The sequence below is a fragment of the Hippoglossus hippoglossus genome, chromosome 16, assembly GCF_009819705.1.
Source record: "Hippoglossus hippoglossus isolate fHipHip1 chromosome 16, fHipHip1.pri, whole genome shotgun sequence".
Taxonomy (NCBI): domain Eukaryota; kingdom Metazoa; phylum Chordata; class Actinopteri; order Pleuronectiformes; family Pleuronectidae; genus Hippoglossus; species Hippoglossus hippoglossus.
The window spans coordinates 20,904,209-20,930,613 of NC_047166.1; the positions used below are offsets into that span (position 1 = coordinate 20,904,209).

The 26,405-nt window shown below is 41.1% G+C and overlaps 1 protein-coding gene across 4 annotated transcripts in view; it reads left to right on the forward strand.

Moving 5' to 3' along the window:
• Positions 1 to 26,405, forward strand: part of grik2 (glutamate receptor, ionotropic, kainate 2) — a 232,604-nt gene that overhangs the window by 148,027 nt on the left and 58,172 nt on the right. For all 4 annotated transcript variants that reach the window (XM_034612351.1, XM_034612354.1, XM_034612355.1 and 1 more), the window contains 3 exons: positions 2,100 to 2,213; positions 18,562 to 18,768; positions 21,275 to 21,498. In XM_034612351.1, coding sequence (XP_034468242.1) covers positions 2,100 to 2,213; positions 18,562 to 18,768; positions 21,275 to 21,498 — 545 coding nt within the window. The remainder of the gene's footprint in view (positions 1 to 2,099; positions 2,214 to 18,561; positions 18,769 to 21,274; positions 21,499 to 26,405) is intronic.

Sequence of the window (26,405 nt, forward strand, 5' to 3'; positions counted from 1 at the left end):
ATCTGTAACATTATTCCCTGCGGTACCCCAGAGGAAAGTGCCCCCTGATGGTGTTAAGGGTTCACATGACTGTCAACTGTGTCTTAGGGGTGCTTCACATTATTCTCTTTACGTGTCCAGAGTAGACGCCTGAGCACATCTTCTATGATGATACAATTACAGAAAAACCTCACTAATACTGGGAGATCCTCACCTTACTCTCAAAACAGCCGGAGTACTTTAGGCAGTGATTCCATAAGATGTTGGAAACATTCCTTTGAGATTCTGTTGTATGCTGACATAACAGCATCATACAATTTCTGCTGAATTATCAGCTGCACATTCATGTTAATGTCAGACTCTGACAAGAGAAAAGACTGAAGTTTACTGAACTCACTGTCATGATTATGAAACAAGTCTGAGACTTTTGATCTGAGATCGAAAACATCCCCCTCACCATCACACCACCAGCAGCCTGAACTGGTGACCCAAAGCAGGTTGGGTTCATGAATTCATGCAGTTGACTCCAGGTTGTGACTCCACCATCTGCAGCCTCAGCAGAACTCAAGATCCATCAGACCAGGTTATTTTTTCCAGTCTCCAACTGCCCAGTGTTGGTGAGTCTGTGTCACTGTAGCCTCAGATTCCTGCTCTTGACTGACAGGAGTGAAACCTGATGTGGTTTTCTACTGTTGTCGAAACCATCTACTCCAGTGTTCCTTTTGAGAAGGTTATTTGCGCACCACAGTTGGAAAGCGTGGTTACCTGAGTTACTGTAGCTCCAACCAGTCTGGCAACCTTCTCCAGTCTGATGGTCGATGTGAACATTAACTGAAGCTGACCTGTACCTCATCATGTTGTGCACTGTGCTCCTGCCCCATGATCAGATGTTTGGATGAATTAGCAGGTGTACAGGTGGTCCTTAAAATGTACTTAGAGTTTCCTATAGACTCCACTCATATTGGAAAACTTTGCTTTTCATAATTTCAGACCATCACCAATGCTGGTTGCAGTGTGTCCGTCATAGGGGAAGAGAGGAAAGTGGAATTTCGGAGTGTGGAGACCACAGTTAGTTATGCATTAGAAACCTATTGCAAAGCCATGTCTTTGTATTACCCAAACCTATAAACTTTCCCTAAACTCAACCAGTAGTTTCAGTTGCAATTATTTACCATAGTTACCATATACAGGTATTACAAAAAGTGAAGAACCTTGGATAAATCATTGATACATACTGAATGTGCTGTTTGGTCTCACAGTGTTGTTCAATATGTTGGTCTTCTCTATTTTTTATCTGTGGCTAAATGCCAAAAATGTGTTAAGGGTAATCATAAATCACAGAAGCTTGCAGAGCCACTGATACATAATCCTCCCTAATCCTCCATAATCCCCCCAAATCTTGTCATTGCATTTAATGTTGACTTTCTTTGAACAATTTTGAAGGACAATTAATCTTCCAATGAAAAAATACAAATTATTGATTACTTTGGTTATTGCTCTTTTTAAATAATATCCTGTTATTACCTTGACTGCTTGATTTGAGTTGCTCTGGCTAAATATGAGGTAGTTGTAAAGAGAAACTGTCTGACAATTGAGTTATTTCATGTTGGTAGTTTTCTCACTGCTTTTGTGAAAAATGGTATTACAGATGACCTCAAACCCTGATATAAGAACTTTAAAAAATGCCAAGGTGACGAGTGATTTAAACCAACACTAGTCGTGTTATGTCTTTGTGCATGTGTGGTATGTTCTTGGCTCTGTATGAGTCTGAATTTTACATATATCCATTTGTCCTGAAAACAGGTAAATAATAAAACCACATGGGGCTTTTTAAGGACGGCATGGGGGTTTAGTGGTTTACAGTGTTGCCTTACAGCAAGAAGGTTTGGCTCCGACCCTACTGGCTAGCTGGAGCTTTTCTGTGTGAGGTTTGCATCGGCTCCTTGTGTCTGAGTGGGTTTTCTCCCACAGTCAAAAAACATGCAGGTTAGGTTATCTGACAACTCTAAATTGCCCATAAGTGTGAATGTGAGTGTGAATGTTTGTCTAAATGTCCGACCTGTGATTGACTGGCAAAGTATTCAGGGTGTAACATAGCTAACGGTTGTTTGGTTTTGCAGATTGGTACCTGGGATCCTCCAAGTGGCCTAAACATGACCGACAACCAGAAGGGGAAGACAACCAACGTGTCCGATTCCCTTTCCAATCGATCCCTGATCATCTCCACCATACTGGTAATGTGTTTTTCTATTCATCTTTCTGAACAATTGCTGAAGCCATTGTAGCAACACTCGCCATGGTTTTCTTTTCTTTGTCTATTCCTGTTTAGCAGCTTTTATTTCGTTAAATGTTGTACTCTGTGAGAATAATGGCAACCAACACCACACTTTAACACTTAGTGGGTAAAAAAAACAACTCAAAGGTTCACTTACTAGATTTGTGGAGCTTTCAACTGCATCTCACAGCTATGGTCTTCACTGTCTTTGATTATTTGACGTTTGGCCAAATGAAAAGCTAAAGTTGGCTTTGCTCACTGCCATTGGCATCTTTGGTATCAAACATGGCCACTGAATACAGTCATGGAGAACAGGTGCATAATTTTTTTTAATTCAACTTGCCTCGATTGTTATCCATGAGGAGGCTGATATTTGATCAGGTGATTAGTGACACTACAAGACTTTCAGCCATGTTTGTCAGTCGAAGACAAGTTTTGCAAGTTAAGTCTAACTCGTCACTTATTCTGATCAGATTTCCAACCTGCTGGAAATCTAGCCAGAGTCAGCAACAACTCCAGCCAATCAGAGCGCAGGATGGGGTGGTGAAAGTACATGTAGGGGTGAGGGGTACCCTGTTTTTTTACAGTGCATATGTTTGTAATCGCAGAAATCAAGCTATAACTATGCATGTTAGGGACAGGGTGACGAACTGCATCGGGCTTGGGTCGGGTTCAGACAGAAAAAGCAGACAACCGGACAGATTAGATTCAAGCTCTGTTAGTTTTCTCTCCAGCTTGGATGGGTTCGGACAAAAATGTGGCCAGAGCTACTCTCTTATCTTTACAACTAACATGCCCGCTGAAACGTTTCAGCCCTCCTCCTGCTTGATGTTTTCATTCTGTAGCACAATGCCAGATTCGAGGTGTTTCTTCTTGTGTGTACTTTCCTGATTTAATATAGTTTGGGGACCAGTCAGGGGTTTCTCCTGGTCAAAGATTGTATAGTGTTAGATCCCCCCTGGAGGCAGTTAGTGATGATGCATGAACTCATAACGACTGCAAGACTCCTGATCACATGTCAGTAAGTCATGTAGTGACACAGCGTTTTGCTGATTTGGAAAGTTGCGTAATGTGAACTGGGCTTCAGTGTATTGCACTGAAGAGTAAAACATATGGTTTCATCCCATTTTCGTTTGAGTCATATCGGTTCAGCAGTTCAGAGAATGGAAGAAGAATATCTGATCTGCACTAGAGGAATACATAGAATCTAGACATTTCCATATCATTGGTATAAAATTCTCACTGACCCAGTTGATAAATATAAACCCACTCTGTGCACTTCACTGTTGTTATCTAACAGGATTTCTGGGAATGATGAAGTCTGTAGAAGAACGACCGTTACCTTTCGCTGCTGTTTTTGGCTGACAATGTGTTTATTAATATTGCAGCTTTAAATGTCTGTTTAAAGCCAAATCAAATTGTAATGGTGCTTTATGTGGGGACCAATTATAGAAGGCTGGAACAGCTCTCAGCCATAACAGACTCCCTCCAAAGATGTCATTATTTTTAAGCTCTTCCTCTTTCGTCAGTGCTTCGCCTGAAATGCCCTCTCTTTTAAGAGCACTTTCTGGGGCTGCTGCTCACCGACTCGGTTGAAGTAGAGCACCCCAACGCACTGCAGTCCCAAACCGCCAGTTGACTGTGGAGGACTACGACTTGGTGGGGTAAATTGACTGATGGATTGTCCAATAAGTTGTTCTGGTTTACAGCTCTGGCTTCCATCAAGCTCCCATCAAGTAATTCATTGGGCTTATTGTGTTATAGTCTCTCTACCATTGGTGCCAAAAACCACCAAATTCAGACATAACTTTATTTTTGATCGGAATCTGTGGTTTAACAATTAATTTGGCTGAAATTCCATGAGGTTACTGTCCTTGTATTTCTGGTAAAGTCTAACAGTATATCTAAAAGTCCACACTCTATGATTGCACATTAGACATAGGTTTTTTTTCTTTTTTCTCTCTCTCTCTCTCTCTCTCTCTCTCTCTCTCTCTCTCTCTCTCTCTCTCTCTCTCTCTCTCTCCATTTTGGCTCAAAAGTGAAGCATCAGTCCCTTGTTAACCTTAGTAGCTTCACAAAACAGCTCCAAGTTAAGACAATAATGTTATATGACAGAAAATACATTTGAGGAAGTGAATGAATAAATTGAATAAACATATTTTATAGAGCTTGGTTAGAGGCCAGTCTGAAATTGCTTAGGTGAGCGGAGTTCTGATAGGAGAATTTGGACTTGAGTCAAATTCAAGTCAACCCACTTGGACGCCTCAGGACAGAATTTAACTGGGCTGCTTTTTGACCCCAATGCTTTGTCCATTGACAGAGCAGTTGTGAGCTGCCTCACCGTGATGAAACGTCTCCGGGAAGGGGGCGGGGGGGGGGCACTGAACACGGCTGTTGTTCACCAAGAAATTGTATCAGCATGTAGCACTCCCAGAAACCACAAGCTGCAGTTTTTTACCATCCAGTTTGTCTGCAGATTAGAAAAAGGGGACATATTTTATCATTAATGGGTTGACTATATTCTTGAGCTATGGAGTCAGGCCCCAGCTTTCAGTCTTTGTGCTAAGCTAAGAAAAATAACTTCCATCTCTGTTGTTAACACACACAAATGGCATTCTCGTATAACTCAACCAGAAAGCAAACAAGCCCATGTCCTAAAATGTTTGAGGCTGCTATCGCTTTACAGACTCATGTTTACCATATGTTTTAGTGGTCATACATTATTTATTGACCAAAACCTCCATGTAATTCAAAAGTTTTGTCAGTGAAGAACCCTCGTCATTTGTACATTTATCCTACCTCCAGTGCTTTTGTGTATGATCATGTTCATGCCTACACTCCTAAAAAAACATTATGTACACTTTTCTCCATATGAGAGGAGTGACAGTAGAGAGGAAACTTGTAGCAGCGAGCCAGATAAAAGCCATTTATGATTCTGTTATTTAGGAGTCAAGCGTAAAAATAACGATATCTAGTAAATTGAGGTTTGTCATTATTTATCTCGTGCCTCCTTCCCTTACGCACGTGCTGTGAAGTGATTGGATTGCAGTTATTAGCGAAGACTCTCCACGGCTGTAATTGCCATATCAGGGCTGAGTCATGGGGAGATATGTGATGGTTGTGAGCAGCACGGAAACGGAGAGAGGGCTGACAATAATTGGGTTTGTTACACTTGATTGATGCTCACTTTCATCCAGCTTCTCATCATTTTCTCAGGGATTATGTACTATAAAACATGATGTAATTACTGTTGAGATCTTGGCCTATCAACAGTTTATCTACTTTAGAAATCACTCCCGTAATGTTGTAGTGGAAATGAAGTACCTTTAGGCTAATGGAGCTGCAGATAATATACTGTGTAATGTCTTGGAGAGAGCAAGGAGCGGGCCTTAAGTTAGTTAGTGTTGAAAAATATTTAATTGTACATTCAATAGAGAATTCACTCCGTTGCAAAAGAGCAGAAGAGATAAGATGGCCCAAAAAAGAAATCCAGCCCCTGAGGCAGCTGAGTTCTTTTGTGGGTAGCAGGCGTCACATGGTAGACCTTACATGTAATGATTGATAACAGGGCAGAAATGTTATGCACTTTTAGAATTTAGAATTTAGATCTAAAACAGCTTGACACTGCAGTTTTTATTCCATGTTACTCAAAACAGGAGGAAACTGCTCATTTGCTGGGGCCTATCAAGCATTAGAGACACCAGGATGATAGAAAGTGTGTGTTGGATTGAGTCAAAACAATTATATGAGCAGTGTGTTTTCAGCCGTTGTTGGAACTCCACGGTTTTGATACTCACATTAATTGTTGGTGGGATACTTTCATTGTTTGTTTGGATCTGCACAAGGGATTTGTCGTCTTTATTTAAATATTTTACTTGTGTCATGTTTTAGGCTAATATAAATCCACTGTTGGAAAATACAACAATACAAAATAGAGAAATATGAGCTCTTTACGTGCGGTGACGGAGGTGCGGGGGGGGGGTCAGTAAACCTGGTGATTAAAATGTTTGGCTAAAAAGTGAAATGACCTCTGGTCTCATATCAAGTCTCATCTCCATTTGGCCGTATATGCACCAGGGCAACTGTTCTTGGACGAGATGGGAAGAAATGCAAACAAACTGGTGCCAGTGCTCATAGACCTTCCAGCATGAGTCACATTCAGGGGAGAGACAGATGTCGAAGAAGAATGAATAAATTGGATCAGTAACATTAATTGCTATAGATCATACTGACAAATAAGTACTGTGAAGGATCATTAATCTAAATGCCGGAGATATAACATATGTTGTTAGTGTAACATATCCTAGCCATTATCTGCTGTGTAATGCATCTCATTTTTCTAATAAGTCTCAGGAGCCAGTGTTGTCACCAGCTGATCATCTGTGGGACATTAACCAGATTGTAGTACAAACTATGAACAGAAAAAAGATTGGAAGAGAAATGCAGTAGTTCTTCTTGCTAATGCCCAGATACATATTGTCCACATGCCTTCTAAATTAAACAATGCAGCTCTTCAATTTGTCATGAGTAGCACCATGACAAATTGAATGCTATGTTGTGCTGGTGTGTAGGTATACTGCTACAACTGTAGAATTATATATAAATTATTCTTATATTTTTAACAATTTGGTTGGTGTGGAATTTTAACTTTTTAGATTTATTGAACACCCTTCAGTGTAGAAAACTAGTTCATGTATTACAAACATGTTCCAATGACAGGCTAGACATATACATCGTATTATCCCCCCCCCAAAAAAGATCTCAGCTGACTTTTTCATTTCAGAATAGTTTTCATTGATGAATCAGCAGAGCCTTAAAAATAGAAACAATGTGGACAAATTCTCCGAAGTTATCATCACAGACATCAACACTATAAACCAAGAGTGTCCTGTTAATGGAACCAACTGAGCAAGATTTAAAAAGACTCGCATTGTATGAAATCCATAAAAAAAGAGAAACCAGAGGGACAGAAAACTCAAGCGTATGAGAACATTGAATTGAAGTTTTATGTTCTTATTTGCTCAAATTCTGACATTTTCTTTTAACAAGATATATTTTATCTAAGTTTTTTAATGTCTTTTACAATCTAAAATTATAGCGTAGCATATCAATTATGGACACTGGACAAAAAACAACTATAAAGATAATTAGAATGAAAATATCATCCGGACCTCCTGGTATTTTATGGATCTTTTGATCACATACCCCACTCTTCATCAGATGGACCTTCCAAGTGGGTTAGGGTGAGGGTGCAGGATGCAGTTAACAGACGAGAAAGAGCCACTACTGAGGGAAATGAACTTTCACAATCAAAATTTAAAAAACGTATCATCACAAATCATTTTAATGAGTTCCAAATGGTGATGAAGTCACTGTTATCCCAATTAAGAACCTAGTTTAATTGATGGCTTCATTAACAGTGCTGAGTTACTTTACACGTTTTCAGAAGAGCAGAGACTTTGTTGCTTTATTTCCTGCCAATAGACCTTTTTTGTGGCAGACATTTGACCACATCAGTAACAACTGATAATGAGTGTTTCTTATTGAGTTTTCCTGGTGCCATGGTCTCTGTTTTATGGATGCTCACTTACTGCAATCGTTAATGTTATTAGGAACAACCTCTGTTTTTCATTTTGTGACAAGACAGTTAGAAGCATTGAAAAGAGCTATAGCAATGTAAAAGTGAGAGTTTTCATTTCATTTCACCTTTCATTTCTCAAGTTAGGAGATCGACAATGGACATTTTTACTAAAGAATGACTCAAATGGCACACCACCACAGAAGTAGTAGTACATCAACAAAACAAGTACTGTTATGTTACTGGACTCTGTGTTCATGTGTCAGATGATGTACTTTACTGGACTTGTGTTTATATGATTAATTGGGATTGGAGCATGTAGAAAGAAGCTAGAGAACCATGCTGCATAAATCAGACCATGCCATTAAGAGAGAGAGAACTCAGTGCATGATGGGAATTCCCCCAGCAGTCTAGACTTATAGCAGAATAACTAAGGGATGGTTCAGAACTCACCTGATCCAGCCCTAACCATAAGCTTTATCAAAGCGGAACATTTTAGGTCTAACCTCAAATATAGAGATGGTGTCTGCCTCCCGAACCCAGAGTGGGAGCTGGTTCCACAGGAGAGGAGCCTTGTAGCTGAAGGCTCTACCTCCCATTCTACTCTAGGAACCACAGGGCAGCCTGTGCTTTGGGAGCAAAGTGATCTATTTGGACAATGCGGTGTTATTAGCTCTTTGACCTATTAGGGGCTTGATTGGTAAGGGCTTTGTATGCAAGGAGGCGGATCTTAAATTCTATTCAGAATTTTACAGGGAGCCAGTGCAGAGCAGCTAAGACAGGAGTAATATGATTTATCCTTCTAATTCCTCTCAGCACTCATGCTGTAGCATTTAAGACCAGCTGGAGGCTTTTCACAGACTTACTGGGATATCCTGATAATAAAGATTTTACAATAATAACAAAGGCATGGACTAGTTTTAGCTGGGTGTCATCTGCGTAACAATTGAAGTTTATGCAGTGTTTCCTAATGATGTTGCCTAGAGGAGGCTGAAAAAAAGTGAAAAGAATTGGTCCAAGGACAGAACCTTGCGGAACTCCATTACTAACGTTTGTGTGCATGGAGGAGTCATTGTTAACGTTAACAAATTGGAGTCTATCTGGAAAGTATGACTTAAACCAGACTAATGCTGTTCATTTAGACCCTACATGTTGTTCCAGTCTCTGTTTCAGAATCTCATGATCTATGGTGTCAGTTTAAAGTCTTACAGTAAACCATTACTTTCACATAATCGCATAACCACATACCTACACAACTTCAAATAGTGGCATAAAATACACCCGTTTCTCCCCGGTATTAGTTACACATTGTCCATAATCAGTTTTTGTATGTCTTCCCTCCTCATATCTCTCCTGTCGAGTGTCTTGTTATTGTTATTTCTTCCCAAAAACAAAAACAAATAAAAGGGAAGACAGTGAGTAAGTGACGACTTCCTCTCTTCTGAGTGTAAATCACTGGATTTACACTCAGAAGAGAGGAAGTCGTGCTCTGCCTTCTATCTCAATAAACAAGAACTGCCACATGCTGGTTAGTCACAGTATTTCACAAGTGCTACATTGAAATTAGCAGCGAGACTGAATAATATTTAAGCACATTTACATAATTAGATATAAATTGAATTCAATATCCATGTATGTTTGTATGTACTTTATGTATGTATTTATATTTGTGACATTTTTGTGACATAGTCTTGCTGAGCAAATTGTTTTTCTTTGATTTTAATAATTTTCCTCATTCCTAAACATTCCATTTGTCCTTTACTTCAAAGCCACTGTTATTACTTTGATGTATTTTACATCTGATGATAAAAGGCATTAATGCACTTTGATATTGGTTGCCAGCAATAGATTGGACAAATAGGAAGAAGAAGTAAATTATTTAATTATAATACATATATAATTTATCGTTTTTTCGTTTGAGAGTAAGATTCAAGGTTTTTCTCTTATTTTGTTGTTTTCAAAAAGCATACAACTGTCTGAGCAGACTCTTTCTTTCAAAAGTGAGTGAACTTTTCCAAGTGTTTTTTTGAACTTCATAGAAATCCAAATTTCACTGAAAGATAAAGAGCATTGACGTACAAGTCAGATATTAAACATCATGCCTAAGAAAGCAAAGCGAGGTGTAGGAGGTAAACATGGTGTAAAGATGGTTGAGCAGACGACCAAGGAGAAAGAGCAGATCCTGAAGGACAAGTTGCAGAAGGCGGATAAAAACACAACAGTGAACCTTCTGAAGCTCAACGAATGCTGGAGGTTGGTTCTGCGTCAGAGTAGGGCCTCCGAGCTTCATAAAGACATCGACATCCTCAAGCAGACGTTTGAGAGGCAGCTGGAGGACAAGGACAATGTCATCGAGTGTCTGCAGCGCGACCTGAAGGGGGCAGAGCATCAGTGGGCTGAAGCGTGCAGGGTTCACCTGCAGAAAATCAAGTGTCTGAGGGCTCTGCAGGAAAAACAGCTAATGCTTCTGAAGCAGCAGTGGGAGGACGGACTGCAGCGCACGAACACCAGTTTCAAATCTGAGAGGAAGCAGATGCTGGCACACTCTCAGATGAAGAGTGCTGATCTGGAAGATGCAAAGCTCACTGTGGAGCAACGACATCAAGAAGTGATCAATGAAATCCACAGACTGTACAGCGAAAGCATTGCATCTACCGAGAGCGCTCACGTGGACCGGAGGGCTGCTCTGGTCCTGGAGGGTATAATGGCGGTTTGTGAGAAGTCACGACACAGGAAGGACATTCTGGAGCTCCAGCACATAGAAGCAAAAGGACTTGATAAACTTGTCCTGAAAACCAAGCAATGCATTCAGATGACTGACAACACCAAGAGGAGAGTCCAAAAGCTGCAGGACTGTGTGTCTGAGCTGAGGATGAAGCTCCAGTCTAATAAGACAGAAAAGGTGTATGTGGAACGAGATCTGCCAGCCGCCAGAAACAAGGAGAAGGAAATGACTCACAAGCTTCGCGATCAGCTGACCCGGAGTCAATTGGTGGCGAGGAAACAGCTTATTGACCTCACCGTGCAGAGCAACAACGCCACCAAGAAACTGAAGGCGGTCATTGCCGATGGCGAGAGGGTTTTACGTGTCGCTCAATTGTGCCAGAAGCTGGAGGGCAAGCAGAAGAACATCTTCATGGCACCGTCTTCAGCTGAAGATCGTCACAGATCCATGACGGAGGAGGAAGAAGCAAAGGAGTCGAGTGAGTTTCCAGAGTTGTGGCGTGTGATGCGAAACAATTATGCCACTCTGGTGCACCGAGACACTCTGAAGAAATGCAATAATGACCTGAGCAGAGAGAACCAGCAGCTGAGGCTTCTGCTGTGTCAGCACACAGGTGCCATGACGGTCAGAGACCACACCCTAGGCGGACGCCATATTCTGCTCACTGTGCAAAAAGCCCCGACCTCCATGGCCCTATCGGGCACCGCCAGACGCCAGAATGTCATTGACGCCAGACTGTCAAGTCGTCAAACAAACAAGGTGACTGCCAGTAAAGATCTGATAAGGTTAAAAGCATCATCATCTTTAAACAGCTGTTAAATAATACGTGAATAATAAAAGCACTAAATTAAAAAACAAAGAGGTTCACACTGTTTCATGAAATCATACAGTACGACGCTGCATCTTTAGCTCCATCCAGGACGCCAACACAATGAATCCACACCGATCGGTTTGTGCAGAAGCTAATGGAAATTGAACCTGTCTTACCCATAGACTGTATATCAACTGTATCTTACCCAAGGGATGGGGTTGTGTGTTTTATAGCGCCCCCACTTGTTTGAGTAGGGAACTTGAAAATGCCTGGTTGGAACAAATTGTTAGACAGCAAATAACCACACCAAGGAAATACACATAAAAGTTGATACTTTCCCTTATAGGTTCAGCTTTAAACAGCCGGAAATCCACAAAAAATGCTGTTTTGAAAGTTAAAAACTAAACGCAGTCTGCCATGTCTGCATCCTTTTTCGTCACGGTGTGCGCGCACATGCGGGATCCCACAGATTGGACATTAGTCTCACTGCAGCACAAGGAGAGCTGTGGGAGGCTCCTTGCGCCAGAAGGAGACGGCGAACGACAAACCCATTTTGTGGCGGAGTGTTGGCCATCAATGAGTGATGCCAGGCTGAGTGAGAGTGCGCCACAGTAATGGGCTCGGAGCGCTCATCTGCCTTTTCCACTGCCAAAGGAATCAGCGACGTGCCTCTGCTTTCTCCCTCAAGTGTCGCCGGCCATGATTTCACCAAGACGACACTGGAGCACAATCCTCGTGCGTTTGAAAAGGACATGCTGGGTTTCTTTAGAGGTGACCTATTGAGCTTCAGAGTTATTGTGGCATCAAAGAGGGTCTTAAAAGGCGCACAATGATATCCTGTTATCTTTGTCTTTCTTCACAATTCAAAACCATTATCACACTGTGTTACTGAAATACTAAAACGTGTAAATACATATCTACACTTTAGTTCCTCGAAACAACACATTCAAAACAAACTATTACCAAAAATGTGCATTTAAATGTCAAAGCAAGGCGCGAGTTGACTGTCAGCCTCTATTTTCTAAAAATGGAATCCCTTATGACGACTAAGACAACTATATTTTGACAGCTTCAGCGATGCTTGTATGGCAGGGATTAAAAAGTCAGATACAAGATATATTAACTATATTAACTGGAACAAATTCGGATGTGTTTTTTTTATTTTTTGTGCCGATTCAAGGAGTTGCGCTCACTCGTTCTCCGAACGTCTCAAATCACGTTATTTTTCGTATTCAAGCTTTGTGAATGAGCAGAGCGTTGAATTGCACGATAGCTGGCTGGAGTCGGGCGGCTCTGTATCCCCCAGAGAACCGGCTCTCCCTCCGCGCTCACGGGCTGAGTCAGTGGTCCAGACGGTGACTGTCCACCAGCGGTGCGCCTCCCGGAGCGCACACCAGCTGGGTGTGAGACACTTGGAAATGATATATCCCCCCCCCCCCCCCTCCATTTATACCGCTGACTAAGATCCGAGCACTTTATCAGAGGGACGATAAGGGAATGAATGAATCTAGATATTTTACTGACCTGGTGTCACCCTCTGTCTTTGCCAATTGTGCCACAAACCACCCAAAAGCTGCCACATTGCACTGACCCCTCGCCAAAACAGGACAGAGAGGAAACCCAAGACGAGCAGTGTTGATAACATGTGTTGGTGAATGTGAGGAAAAGCTCAATAAAAGTGAAGATAATTGTTTTAAAAAGGAGAATTTTACCTTGAGTGAGTTACCAGTCCCTTTGATGCATCCTGTGGTCACAACTCGGTGCGTTCACGGGGTATTCACCAATTCCAAAAGCCTGGGGAGGGCCTATAATAAGTCCACGAAACGCATTATTATAGAGGGAAACTTCGACTGACACTGAGCAAAAATAAACGTGTTAAAGAAGAGGTGGAAACTCAAAGAGGGGTTCTGACTGTCCGTTAGTTCCGTTAGGGATTCCAGTCCGCGAAATAGCTTCAGAAAATCCAGAACCTTCTCGACTCCTCTTTCATTTGTGAAGTTAAGAAAAATCTAATAGTTTCTGTGTTTATTATTACTTTAATCCCTACAGTACATGTTGTCCCAGTCTCTGTAACAGAATCTCATGATCTTTGGTGTCAAATGTGGCACTAAGATCCAGCAGGACAAGAATAGAGACCTTCAGATGCCATGAAAAGGTTGTTAGTCGCTTTAAATGCCAAATCTCAGCCAATCATGTGGCCGCAAAGCAATCCTGATAAATCCTGCAAACAATTGTAAGGAGCTTCAGTAGTATAACATTTCATTGGCTTTGAGTTTTAGATAACTGGTTCAGGGTCAACAGCATGAATCTATCGACCCGAGCTGCCTGATGTCAACAGTTCAGGCTGCTGCTGGTGGTGTAATGGTGTGGGGAATATTTTCTTGAGACAGTTCTCGGGCCTCATTTATAAAACAGTGCGTAGGATTTATACTAAAAGTGTACGTGCGCACAAAAGCCGAAATTGGCGTGCGCAAAATAACAAATCAGATGTATAAAACCGTGTGGACGCACAACTGAACGCAATGTATCCTTTATAAATCACAGTCCACCTTGAAACGTTTGTACTTGGATCTGCCTCCAAGTCCACCCTGTACACGCTCACATTCAACCATGAATGGTCAATGCAAAGAACCTCATGAATAGTAAATGATCCTGCTGACCAGTGGGTTTCCACGGTGAATCATGACATCAAGTGATAAGAAGAGGAAGCAAAACTATCTGACCCCAACATCTCCGACACTGCTGCTGCTGCGGATAATACAGTGAGTGAGCACGATAGAGAGAACGAAGCCTGAAATAAAAAAAATATCTAATTCAAAGGTGGAGGCAAAAATGTTTTCAGAATAAGATTTAACAGAATAATTTTGTTATGCTTGTGTTTGTACTGAGATGGTTTGGTTCCGTCGGTCCATCTGTGTGATACTGGACTCAGCTCAGCACAAAGATCACAGATCACAGATCTATAGAATCTATATCCGCTGATCAGTCATCGTCATGGGACAAAAAAATCTTTGTGATCTCTGAACTCTCGTTTCCCTTCTCCTCCTTCCATTCGCGTGCATCCATCACGCAGCATTAGGGCACGAGTGTCAACACAGTATTTATATATTTAGAGCAATGGCACCGATTACTTCACACATCAGTGGATCCTAACCTCCACTCTGGGATATTATTTGGTAAAAGAAGTTTGGAAGTGAATAGTTTCTCTTTATTTTTGGTGAGTGATCTCCAGTGCGCTCTGTGCGCCTGGTGGCACAGTCAGGTTCACTGCAGCGATTTTAAACGCACTCGTCCTTGATGATACACGCACAGTGTTAGAAGATATTATTGTCTATATATTATCTGCATCGTAATTTTCCCTTATCCATAATGTTCGTACGTATGGGTCAGAGTTAGCGTGGAAGTGCGCACATTCTCCCTTCAGTGTTTGTTTTTATAAATCCCAACGTTTGCGTGAGTAGTGGTGTACGCAAGTTTCAGGCCCTGTTTTGTGCGTACGCAAAAGTTATAAATGAGGCCCCAGGCCCTGAATACCAATCAATACTAGTTTTAATGCTACAGTCTCAGTATTTTTGCTGACCTTTGTTGGGCATTTACCATAAATTCACAGTAATTTGGCTGTTAGAAATGTATTAATTTGAATATTAAAATATCACTATTAAATAATAACTTTCATTGATTTCAAAGTAACATCAGGGCACCACCTTTCAAAGTAAAGTAAAAGAGCCAACTCTGTAACTCTGATTAATAATTAATGTAATAACTACAATTAAAATAACCACATCCAGTTAACAAAGATAGAATGATTTGTGCAACGTTAATAAACAGAAGGCATGTATATTTAGAAATATTTATTTGAAGAGACTGACCAATCAGTATCCCTATAGCAGCTGTTAACCTCATTGCGTCATCACATATGACGTGTTCTGGTTCCAGATGTATGCCATATATGCTTAAAATTATAAATATAACAATTGCATATAAATTCAATATATGTATAATATAATGTAAATAACCACACATTCACTTAAGCCTAATAGGGTTTGGAACTATAATCTGTAAGACAAATTTTGATGTTCAATACACAATAACTAATTTACAATCATGAACATTGATTATTTGAAGATGGAATCATGAAACACCTTTGAAATGAAGACTACTTCCTCCTGTTAGACTCCTATCTTGGTGGTATGAGTCAGAGCCTTCGGCACACAGCAATAAATGACCATGGGAAACTAAATGTGTGGCAGACTCATCACTATTGAAGCACACTTTCTGTTACCATGGCAATTGGAAGACAGAAAAACCCTGCCGTCACCTTGGATTGATAGATGTTGCAATGAATGTGTAGAAGAATAAAAACTTGTAGTTTACACATACACATTGATGCAGATGCAGATGACACATCTGCATCAACAGGTGCTGGCTTGTATTTGAATGGTTCTTGTAAGACAGTGCAGGTTTAAACACCATCGTGAGGGAGGTACTGTACATGTACAGTTTTATTTACCTTAAAGTATGTACTGTATAGGGTAACTACATATTTAGTTGATTTTGAAGTGAGATTGAACCCTGTTCAAATATAATGGTTACTATCTCTTATTTCATGACCTTAAACAGATAAACAGCTGTAATTTTGGCATTTGTCAAAGTATTACTTTGTAGTCCCCTCATGTCAGATATCCCAGCTGTTTGTCTTTCTATCCCTGACTTGATTTCCCCCAAATCTTCCCCCCAATCCCTTTTACTTTTTGAGATATTTTAAGCTGACTTGCATTCTCAGCATGTTTAGGATCTGCCCACAGATTTTCAACGATGTTGAAGTCAGGGGACTGTTCCAGGCTTTCTAAAAATAGTCCAGGATGGAGTTTAAGGTCTGCTTTAGGTCATGTCTCGTTATATAAGAAGCCAGTCTCTTCGCAGTTACGGTGTCTTGATTGACTGTATGCTACTAACATGCAGGATATTAAGTGGAATCCTTTCTTCTCTCTATCTATGCAATGTGTCCTGCATTCACTGGCTTTCACATTCGTCAAGATACACCAAAAACATTTTCACCCTCTTGCTCGATTGTCAGGAAGTTGTTCTCTTCATCAGATGCTGCTCCTACAACTGCCACAACATGCCACAATTATATTGTACAATTGCGTTTGAGCCAGTCTTGTTGGTAACGTCTCGTTTGCTGCAGAGAGTGTATTTACTTGTTTTCACTTCAAACCTTTAGATACCACGGCCCTAGTTTGTTTTTGTGTCGACTGTAAATGTTGACATTGTAGGTGCTCTGGTATTGATCTGTATGTGGGCACACTGCTTTCTGCTCTTTCATCAACATTACATCAGTATCCTTGCTCTACTGCAGCTGCTGAGGTATATGAGCTACAGTAGATATAACATGTGCTGGGCTGTGTCAGCAATGATTCAATTGATGGTTGCAGTGAGTTTAAATTGGGTCCAAAGCTGCTTATTCCGGCTGATTGTATTTGTATTTTAGAGAGGAGGAAGATTTACAAATAATCACGATGGCAACTCCCAATTATACTAATGAATATAGTTTGGGGAGGTTAGTGGAAAATCTTCGCGGTGATATAACAGACAGAAATTAGGAAACCTAGTTTGCATTTTCAGACTTTGGCTGTTTGAACAGATCTGCTCTGTCTGAGTCATCCGTGCTCACCTTGCATTAATACAGCAACCTGAACTCTCCACTGCAAAACAGTGAGTAATTTTATAAATTACAATCTTGTAAGATTAATAGACTTTTCATTTAAATCAGAAAATTATTCATTTATTTTGCTAGCAGCACAAGATATAGCTACCTCGAATTATGTTTGCTTACTTTTCTTAAACCGACAATAGATTCACTTTGCAGCCTGTGTATGCAACTAATTATCAATACTGTATACTATTAAAATGGAATTAATATTGATAGTGATGAATAATAACATTATGCTGCATATGGAAATGCATGAACAATATAAAGTCCATGGTGACATATGTCAAAGCAAATGAGGACCCTGCAAGGTTAATGCGAACCATGTAGTGCACACACACACACAAACTGCTGCTAGGCAACAAAGTATGTTGTTTGTTGTTGAGATCACCTGTCGGAGCGTCATGCTGCAAGCTTTCACCCCATGAAACCGTGGAGTCTGCTCCGGGCTAAACGCCTCTCTTTATTCATTCTCAGTAGACGCAGTCACAACAGGAATGATCAAAAACACATGAATTAAAATGAAAGATATCACGACCGTCAAACTGTTCTGTTTTCGCTCCATTATCTAAACATTAGCATTACCTCAACATCTGTTTACTACAGAACATTCTGTTTGTTTGGCCTGACACTACAAGAGAAACCAAACCCATTGTGGCTTGTTGTTTTTTTGTCCTTTCCAATGCTAAGATTTTATTCCTGCATACTATTAAAACACCGTCCCGTGGAATGTAAGAGCTGGTAGCAATCTTTTAATGGATTGTTTTGTTTCAGTCATGGCACATTTATATAATAAACAACACCTGCTTGCGGATACATTTTTGGATTTATTTGTCTGAAAGAGACAAAGGAGTTGAGGAAATGAGGGACGTGCAGTGAGCGTCTAAAGCTAACAAAGACGGATGGTGCATGAAGCAAAGGTAAAGAGGGGAGGAAGCAGGAGGAAGTGAAAACATGGTGTGAAGTGTGGAGGGCAGAGGGAAGGAAATGGCGCAGGAGATGCTCGGTGGGCGGGAGGGCGAAGGAAACAGTATGAAAGAAGACATTAGTAATCTCCCCAGCTGTTTGTGTTAACAGAGCGGATGTGCTGGCTCTTGCGCTCTCTTTTTTGGTCCGTATATCAGTGTCTCTTATCTTATTGACAAAGCATGCGGTGTCCTGAAAGCTGGGCCTGGGCATGAGGCCAGCCTGCTGAGCCTAAGAGGAGCACAGAGTCATTGATATGGGGGATTATCTCTTATTATGGTCATGCTTCACTTTGCACCCACCCTACCTTGCATCACAGGACTGAGACTGCTGGCAAGCACACAAACACGGCGGCTTTACACATGCTTTACTAAGCAGGCCAGTGTGTGTTTGGGCTCCGCGGCTCAAAAGCCTATATCTCGCACATCAGACACCCCCTCAGATAGGGCCTTATCGGAAGGTAAAAGATGCCGAGTGCTGCGGAGACTCATCCCTTCTCCACTATTTCACCTGACAGGAGGAGCCGTATGTGATGTTCAAGAAGTCTGACAAGCCGCTGTACGGGAACGACCGCTTCGAGGGCTACTGCATAGACCTGCTGAGGGAGCTGGCCAACATCCTCGGCTTCACTTACGAGATTCGTCTGGTGGAAGATGGGAAATATGGTGCCCAGGATGAGAACGCAGGCCAGTGGAACGGAATGGTGAAAGAGCTAATGGACCACGTGAGTCTCTAACATGAATATTAAAGATGGTGCATGAATGTTATATCAGCAAACTGTTGATTTATACTCTTTGACTTTTATCCCAGTTAATAGAACTAACAGTCAGTTTTCCTGATTCCGTATTACATACTAATTTAAGGCAGTTGTGATGCAGTACATTTACACTGAACAGTAGGAAATACTCCAGAAGATCAGTATACAGATTGAAAAAAACACTTGATCTTTGATTGTGCTGTCAACGTATTTTCCGCACATAGAAAATGCAAGGTGTGCTCTCAGCTGTAATACAATTTAGGTAAATTGCAAAAGGCAGCGAGACGGCTAACTGAACATCTGAGAAAACCAAACTATTATCTTGAGAGTGTTGCGTCCTTTCTAACTTCACGCCAAACTTTTCTGCTGCACAAGATCAAAAACAAACTAATGTCCTTGTCATCTCATTTTGTGCGTTAGGACAGTTTGTTGTAGTGCAGTATGACATGTATTCTCTCTTTTTTTATTTTGGTACTAGATTCATGACTTGTTTAAACTTTGTAAACTGCCATATCAGCATCTCATACCATATATGGTTAGAAAAACGGCAAGGAATAAGATGCGGAGGATTATTAAACTGAGAGACACTGCGAGGAGAAGAAAGTGAAAGCGAAAAAAGAAGAGGGAGGTAAACTAGCACCATTTGAGAGTACAGTGATGCGAGTCAAGCATAGATTCTGTTGTGAGTTGTTTCCCCTACAGAGCTTATTAAAAAACACACACACACACACACACACACACACACACACACACACACACACACACACACACACACACACACAAGCTCACACAATCTGCTCACAGTGTAGATCATTACACCCGACAAAGTCTCAGTTAGGATAAACTGCATGGGCAGAAAAGTAGCAGCTGCTGCCCGCCCCAATAGTCAATATCTGACCCCATTAGAAGCAGCATCCACAAGGGGTCAAGACTTGTCTCCTGCTTCTGCTCTTGATCAGTGCTGTGATTGGCTGCTGTGACAGTCTTTTTATGGGTCAGGGGCCCAATCCCCTGCGAGATGATGTCCAGCACGTGTTTGTCCCCAATAGTTTGGACAGGCTTGACTTAGATGGATGGTTATTGCAGTAGACAAGGCCTCAGAAGACCGGGGAGTGTGGACTCAGAGAGGAAGTTCAGTTGAGGGGGAAATGCTGAACAAGTTGGAAACATCCTGTCAAAGGAATTTAACAAAGTGATTTGGTCTGTGTGATGCTCAGAGCAAAGCAACACACTGTGGTGCATCTATAGGGTTGTGTCAGATTCGGCGATGCCTGATATCAGCAGGACTTTTCATGTATCACAGCTGTGAGAACTGAGCTCAGTCAACTCATCCTTGACTGATAGATGGCAACCCTCATAACACAAAAAGGATTAATCTTTGACAAATGAACCACTTGGCCTTCCTTGCTGTGAATTTTTTGCAGTTATAGTCACAGTGTAGCCTGAAATGTATTAACTGTCAAAAGCACAACATGCTTTCCACCTCAGATATGATAAAAAGGGACTTTCCTGGGCAGAGTGTACATTCACATCCCCTCTCTGGATCTCTGAAGCACAGCTTTCGCATACAACTTGTTTTCTTCTCAAACAAAGAATTGTGCTCCGTTGATAACCACAGAGGGTCCCGCACAAACAACTGCCTGCAACATGCAAACGGTTTTCCACGACAGCACCTTCACCAAACATTTAACACAACTCCTGACCAGGTTTAGCAGTTGTCAAAGTTCTGCATTTGTTTCCATTGTTTTTCACCTGAATTGATCTCATGTTTATGTAAATGTGTAGGAAAATCAATGAATGAAATAGCATCACTTGCACTGTTGTCTGAAACATAACCATTTATTTCACTAGTGCATACGAATGATGCAGTCCGTCTGCCTATTACATTTTTTCTAGCACCTAATTTAACAATGTTCTGGTTTGTTAAATACATGAATGGAAGCAAAAGAAAGAGCTTAATAGTCAACATTTGTCTCAAGTTACAAATGTATTGGCTAGACTCTAGACATAATTCAAAGTTAATTGTTCTATAGTTGCTAATTTCTTCTTACAGACCCAAATTTGAAGATCAGGCAGAATAGTTAATTTAAGGAATGAGGGCTACGTTTTTGTTCCTTTTGTGCTGGTCCACCAAAGCGCCGGCGACTTGTCTCCATACCTCCCAGCACATTGTATAAAGTGTTATGCTGTGACAGGCTACAGCTGCCAGCCACCCTAAAAAAAAAAAGGGGAAAGCAGGTAAAGAAAGGGAACGATTTCTTTGATGTAGTTTCCAGAGAGAAAAAGGTTTAGTAGCAGCAGTATACTTGATGAGTTGAAAGAGAAAGAGGGCTTTAAATTTCTTCCTAAGTGCCTGAGGACAGACTCTGTTTTGTGTAAAGACCCTGTTTTCTTAATTTGATTGCCTCTAAATGCTTCCTGTTCTCGTGACTTATGGCCTATTCCTCTTCTCTTTTATGTTTGATGTCGACAGAGAGCTGATCTGGCAGTGGCTCCCCTTGCCATCACGTACGCACGTGAGAAGGTTATTGACTTCTCCAAGCCCTTCATGACGCTGGGTATAAGTATACTGTACCGCAAGCCCAACGGGACCAACCCTGGGGTCTTCTCCTTCCTCAACCCCCTCTCGCCTGATATCTGGATGTATATTCTGCTGGCTTACTTGGGTGTCAGTTGTGTGCTGTTTGTCATAGCCAGGTAACATGTCACTCCCAGCGATCACAGCTTCACACACAGTAAGACACATGCTTAGCGACCTTTGCTCAGCCTTGTCCATCTGACTAACAACAGGCTCATCTCTGTAATTACAGGATCTGCATCCTGAGCAGATAGTGAAAGCTTACCACTCTGCGACAATGCTAACATAAATCAGTTGTCATGTACCTAAGCTCAGACTAAAGGTCATTGCCTTTTAATATGTTTAATGTAGTTTAACCATTCACCTATTTCCACCATCAGGCATTGACAGAGAACGTGTATGTTGATTCCAACTCGGTATGGCTGCGAGGTTACTCCTGGCCTGCTTCTACTCAGATTGGTATCAGTAGACATGCAGACATACACAGGGACACAGACCTTAGAGAAGTGTTAGACCTATCAGCCGTTTCCAGGGTTGTTGTGTACGTGTCGGAGAGAGTGGCAGAAAGGTTGTGCACTCATTTGGATATGTGTATGAAAGTATACGTGTGGGATGTGTTGAGCTCGATGTGAACGGCTGCTGCCCCTCTCTCACCTTTCCCTCGCTGTCCCCAGTGTCTCAGAGTTCATGCTGTCTTTTCTTCTCTCTTTTTTCCCCCTTCACCTTGTTTCAAACACAACTGTGACTCAGAAATATGGTTTATCACCTTTTTTCCCTGCTTATTTTGGTTCACATTCTCTAATTAATAGCACAATCACTGTCATTGAGAGACCTCACCAGACACAACATGTTACAGGAAAAGACAAATCCCTGTTGATGAGGATGACAATATTTCTCGTGGCTAACCTTCTCTTGTCCATAACAGCAGAGATTCCATGGAGATGCTCCTTTCCAGATGGCACTGTGTGAGGCTTTCAAGGCATCAAGAGCTGTTGGCTTCCAAATGTCAACCTGGATGCGCTGTTCCCCAGAGAACCTTTCCCTAAAAACCTTATTTTCTGCATTGCTTTGGATTCTTTTTTCTAAGTTTGTGGCCTGCAATTTCAGGTCTCTCAATGCAGTTAATCAGTGCCCACAAAGTTCAAACGACATTGAACTTGTTCAAAAGAAACCGAAACCAATAGGTGCAGAGTTTAAATCCATTGATCCAAACATGCTAGTTGCGAACCGTTCTGAGGATTGATTGGGTGCTAAAACTCATTGGGATTTGTACTAATGGTGTTTCATTTGGAAATGAGATTGTTCAGAAAAATTGAGACATAAAAAGTGATGGAATTGCACAGTGTAATAGGACTATGTTAATTTGGTAAGATGCAGTATGGGTAAAGTATCGATTTATGGTAAAAATCTAGGGACTTATGCTTTAACTGCCTCTGCTGCTTTGCTGTATTGGCACCACTGAGACTAAATGTGACCTTAACTAACACGACTGTAAGAAAACCTTGCATGGATGGGCAGGTGTACAATCAGCTCAGCACCTTGTTGTTTGCTTCTTTGTCAGACTACTCCACCGTTTAGTTTATGATGCAGCCGACGTCAAGAATGCTTGGCTTGTGAAATGATACAACACATTGTTTGCACCGGTTGTCTCTTCCTTTAGCGTCTCCGCTCAGACAAATCCCTTCAGTTGATGAAACCAGGCCAATCGTTTTTGAAGGCTCACGCACTTCATCTAGTGGCTCTTTGCTTGTGGCGGCTGTTTGAAGCATGGTGAAGGGAAATAAAGAGAAAGAAAGGTTTGTGTTGACTCTAAAACTTTTGGGAGACTTCGGCTGGCTTGCAGCCGTGACCCACCAGTTTTATCGTTAACGCATGTGTTTTTCCGATTGTTACTGGCGATATGATCACATAAGAGAAAAAAAAGCGGCAACTGTCATCTAAGTTGGCTCAGAATATGCACCTATCTGTATTTAATATCACAATAACTAAGTGTTTTGGTAAGTGCCCCCCCTCACTCTACTCCTTCTTTTCTCCTGTTTACACAAATGCATGCTGGGCTCCAGTTGCATGTTTCTGCTGTAAAGTGTAGCACACAACGATCTCACACAATTTCATGGAATGAGTGGTCTAAAATTCTGATTATATACTGTCAAGAGAAAATCTTTAGGATATGTCCTGTCTAAAAAGAGCCTATGCAGTGACACTATTACATTATAACATGTCAAACATCTTCTTACTTCTAACCCACTTATTTGTTCCTAAACAAGGAAGGTGAATGGAATTTAGTATGTAATGTTTACCACAGAACTTTAAGAGGCTGAAATCTACCAGAAACAGCAAGTACTCGACGCTAGATAATTCACAGACCATTACCACAACAAATTTAATGGAAATAACTATCTACACATTAGATAGTTCTTATATAAACTGGAATTCTACAGAAAATCATAGTCTGCATGGCTGAATATAACAAGGGATAAACGAGTAAACCGGGTCACCATGGGATTAAGGTGAATGCGAAAACGTATCTTAACAGATTTTGACCAGCTTGTTGTCTTACCCTGGGTTGTTGGCTATAGTTCACTGTTTGCACAATAGGGAAGACAACAACAACAATAACTCACCCTTAACCCCCGCCCTCGTAATGTCTCATTGCACACAGAGAAAGTGCTTTCCAAATGCCTACAAATCAAACGCTTAAAAATCACCTTGAAATTGTACTCTTCATCTGACACCTCTATGGTAAAGGTGTGGTTTGATCTGGCAACAAGAACCATCAAAGTGATCTGAGGTTGGAGTTAGGATCAAGGTTAGAGGCTTTGAACGACACAGTACCCCCGCCCTTGCTCCTGACAGGTCATTATTCACATGGCTACAATGGTGCGTTCACACCAAACACAATACAGATGTTCTATGAAATGGGAAAACATAACGAGTCAATGCAGAGATGCGAATAGATGCAAATTTCTCGTATCTCGCCCGAGTGACACGAATTTCACAAATGTTGTGATTGGTACAACGCGATAGATGAAAACTTTGTGTCCATCGCAATGGATACAAATTTTGCGTCCAAGTTAAAATATTTGAACTCCGGCAAAACATTTGCATGAAGCGATGTCACAAAAGGCAATCAGCACTGAGAGTGGAAGTCACTGGACTCAGGTTGTGTATCGATCCGAGCTAGAGGATGATCAAACCAGCCACTGGTCAGTAGAGCTGGAAACAGTCATCCAGTAACATCCAGTACTTCGCTCTTCTGCTGGCTTCCTCTGCTAAACAACACAGCCACTGTAGTCGGTGCAGTCAGTACTCCTCCGCTCGTCGCCGGTTGTGTTTATTAACACAAATGAACACAAAGGATCCCACATCGCGAAAATGCATGTCACGTTTGGTGAGAAGGCAGCGTATGAGCTTGTTTCTCTAAATGTCAACATAAATTTGGTTGTTTTCAGCATAAAAAAGCAGATCATTTGTCTCGGGACAATCTTTGCCTCTTCTATACATCCAGATTTATTTCAGATTCATGAAAAGCCTTGTGTGTCCTGCTTCCTCTACTTAATCTTTCCATGGTAGAAGAGGAAGTGTATTCCTCTTACTTTCTGTTAGCAGATGTAAGAACACACACTCATTTCCCAAAAAGTTAGAGAGAACAAACTGTTTAATTGGACAGACAATACCTACAATACTACAAGGATTAGTTCCACTGTGTATTTATATTTATATATGTATATTTGTATATATGCTGGTGTATATATACATATATATGTACGTATATGTGTGTGTGGACATTACACATTATATATATGTATGCTTGTGTTTGTGCCGTACAGTGTGACTGACTGTTTGCACGAGTGAGAAACTGACAGTGACGGGATACAAGCACTGACGTACACGACCTTGGAGTCAGGGCAGCTTCGTCTTCCATGCATAGGCCAATTCCACAGGGATGCACAGTCGTACCCAGATGATTAGTCCGCTGCACTGATATGTCCAGTTACTGATGTTCATGTTGCCTTTATGTTCCCTCTGATGACAACACACATCAGTGCTGCTGCTTCTGGCGCAGGTGATGAAACCATAGAAAAATGCTCCGTACATTGCATCACGCCTCTGCTAAAGCCTGTGTATTATCACCTGGTTACTCTCTGGAGATTCAGTTTCCCTACGCCATCCCCATACTGTCAGCTTCATTAGGACAAGTGAGAATCAGAGTCAGTATCTGATCAGAGCGTTAGTGCAGAATATTTCTTGTAATTTCTAAATAATTAGGACTCATGATATTGACTTTTTATTCTTGCCTGTCTTACTCAAAATTTGAATATTAATATATGTGCAAAATCCTTCTTTCTTCACATTAAAGTTGAATCTGTCTGTCGTTAGTTTGAAATGAAAAACCCTTTGGTTAGTGTGTGCTCATATTAAAGGCCCATTCCTCATCACGTGGTTGAAATTCTCCTGTGAATTCCATGCAGTCCTCTGAACGGGACACTCTGGATATGTACATATAAACACTTCAGGGATTTTTACTCTTAAGTAAAAAGAAGGTGAATACTACTAATGGAATTGAGGCTTTAAAAATCCTATCCATTTTGTGCACATAAATGCATTTTAATGTTAGGCTTTTTATTCTGGCCAAACCAGAGATGACAAAGTCACAACTGCTCTACGTAGTAGTTTAGCCTTAACTCATGTTGCCTTTATCAATTACTTAAACAACTCATTATTTAGCCTGTACCGTCAAACATTTTCCAAGGCACACTATTGTGCTTTTAAAATGTGTTGCCTCCCAGGCAGTGGTGCAGATTTTGGTCTCTACCTGTGGTTTATCTTATTCCAAGAAGTTCCAAATTGAAATCTGTGAGACATTACTAGAAAACAATGGCTTCCTAAAGTAATAAAAACAACAAAAACAATTCAAAGATTTACAGAAAAAAAGAGATCCTATAGATTTAAATGGGTAAATGACTACCATTTGTATTTTGATTTATAAGCAGTAGTCAGGTAAACCTTGACACACTGGAAGCCA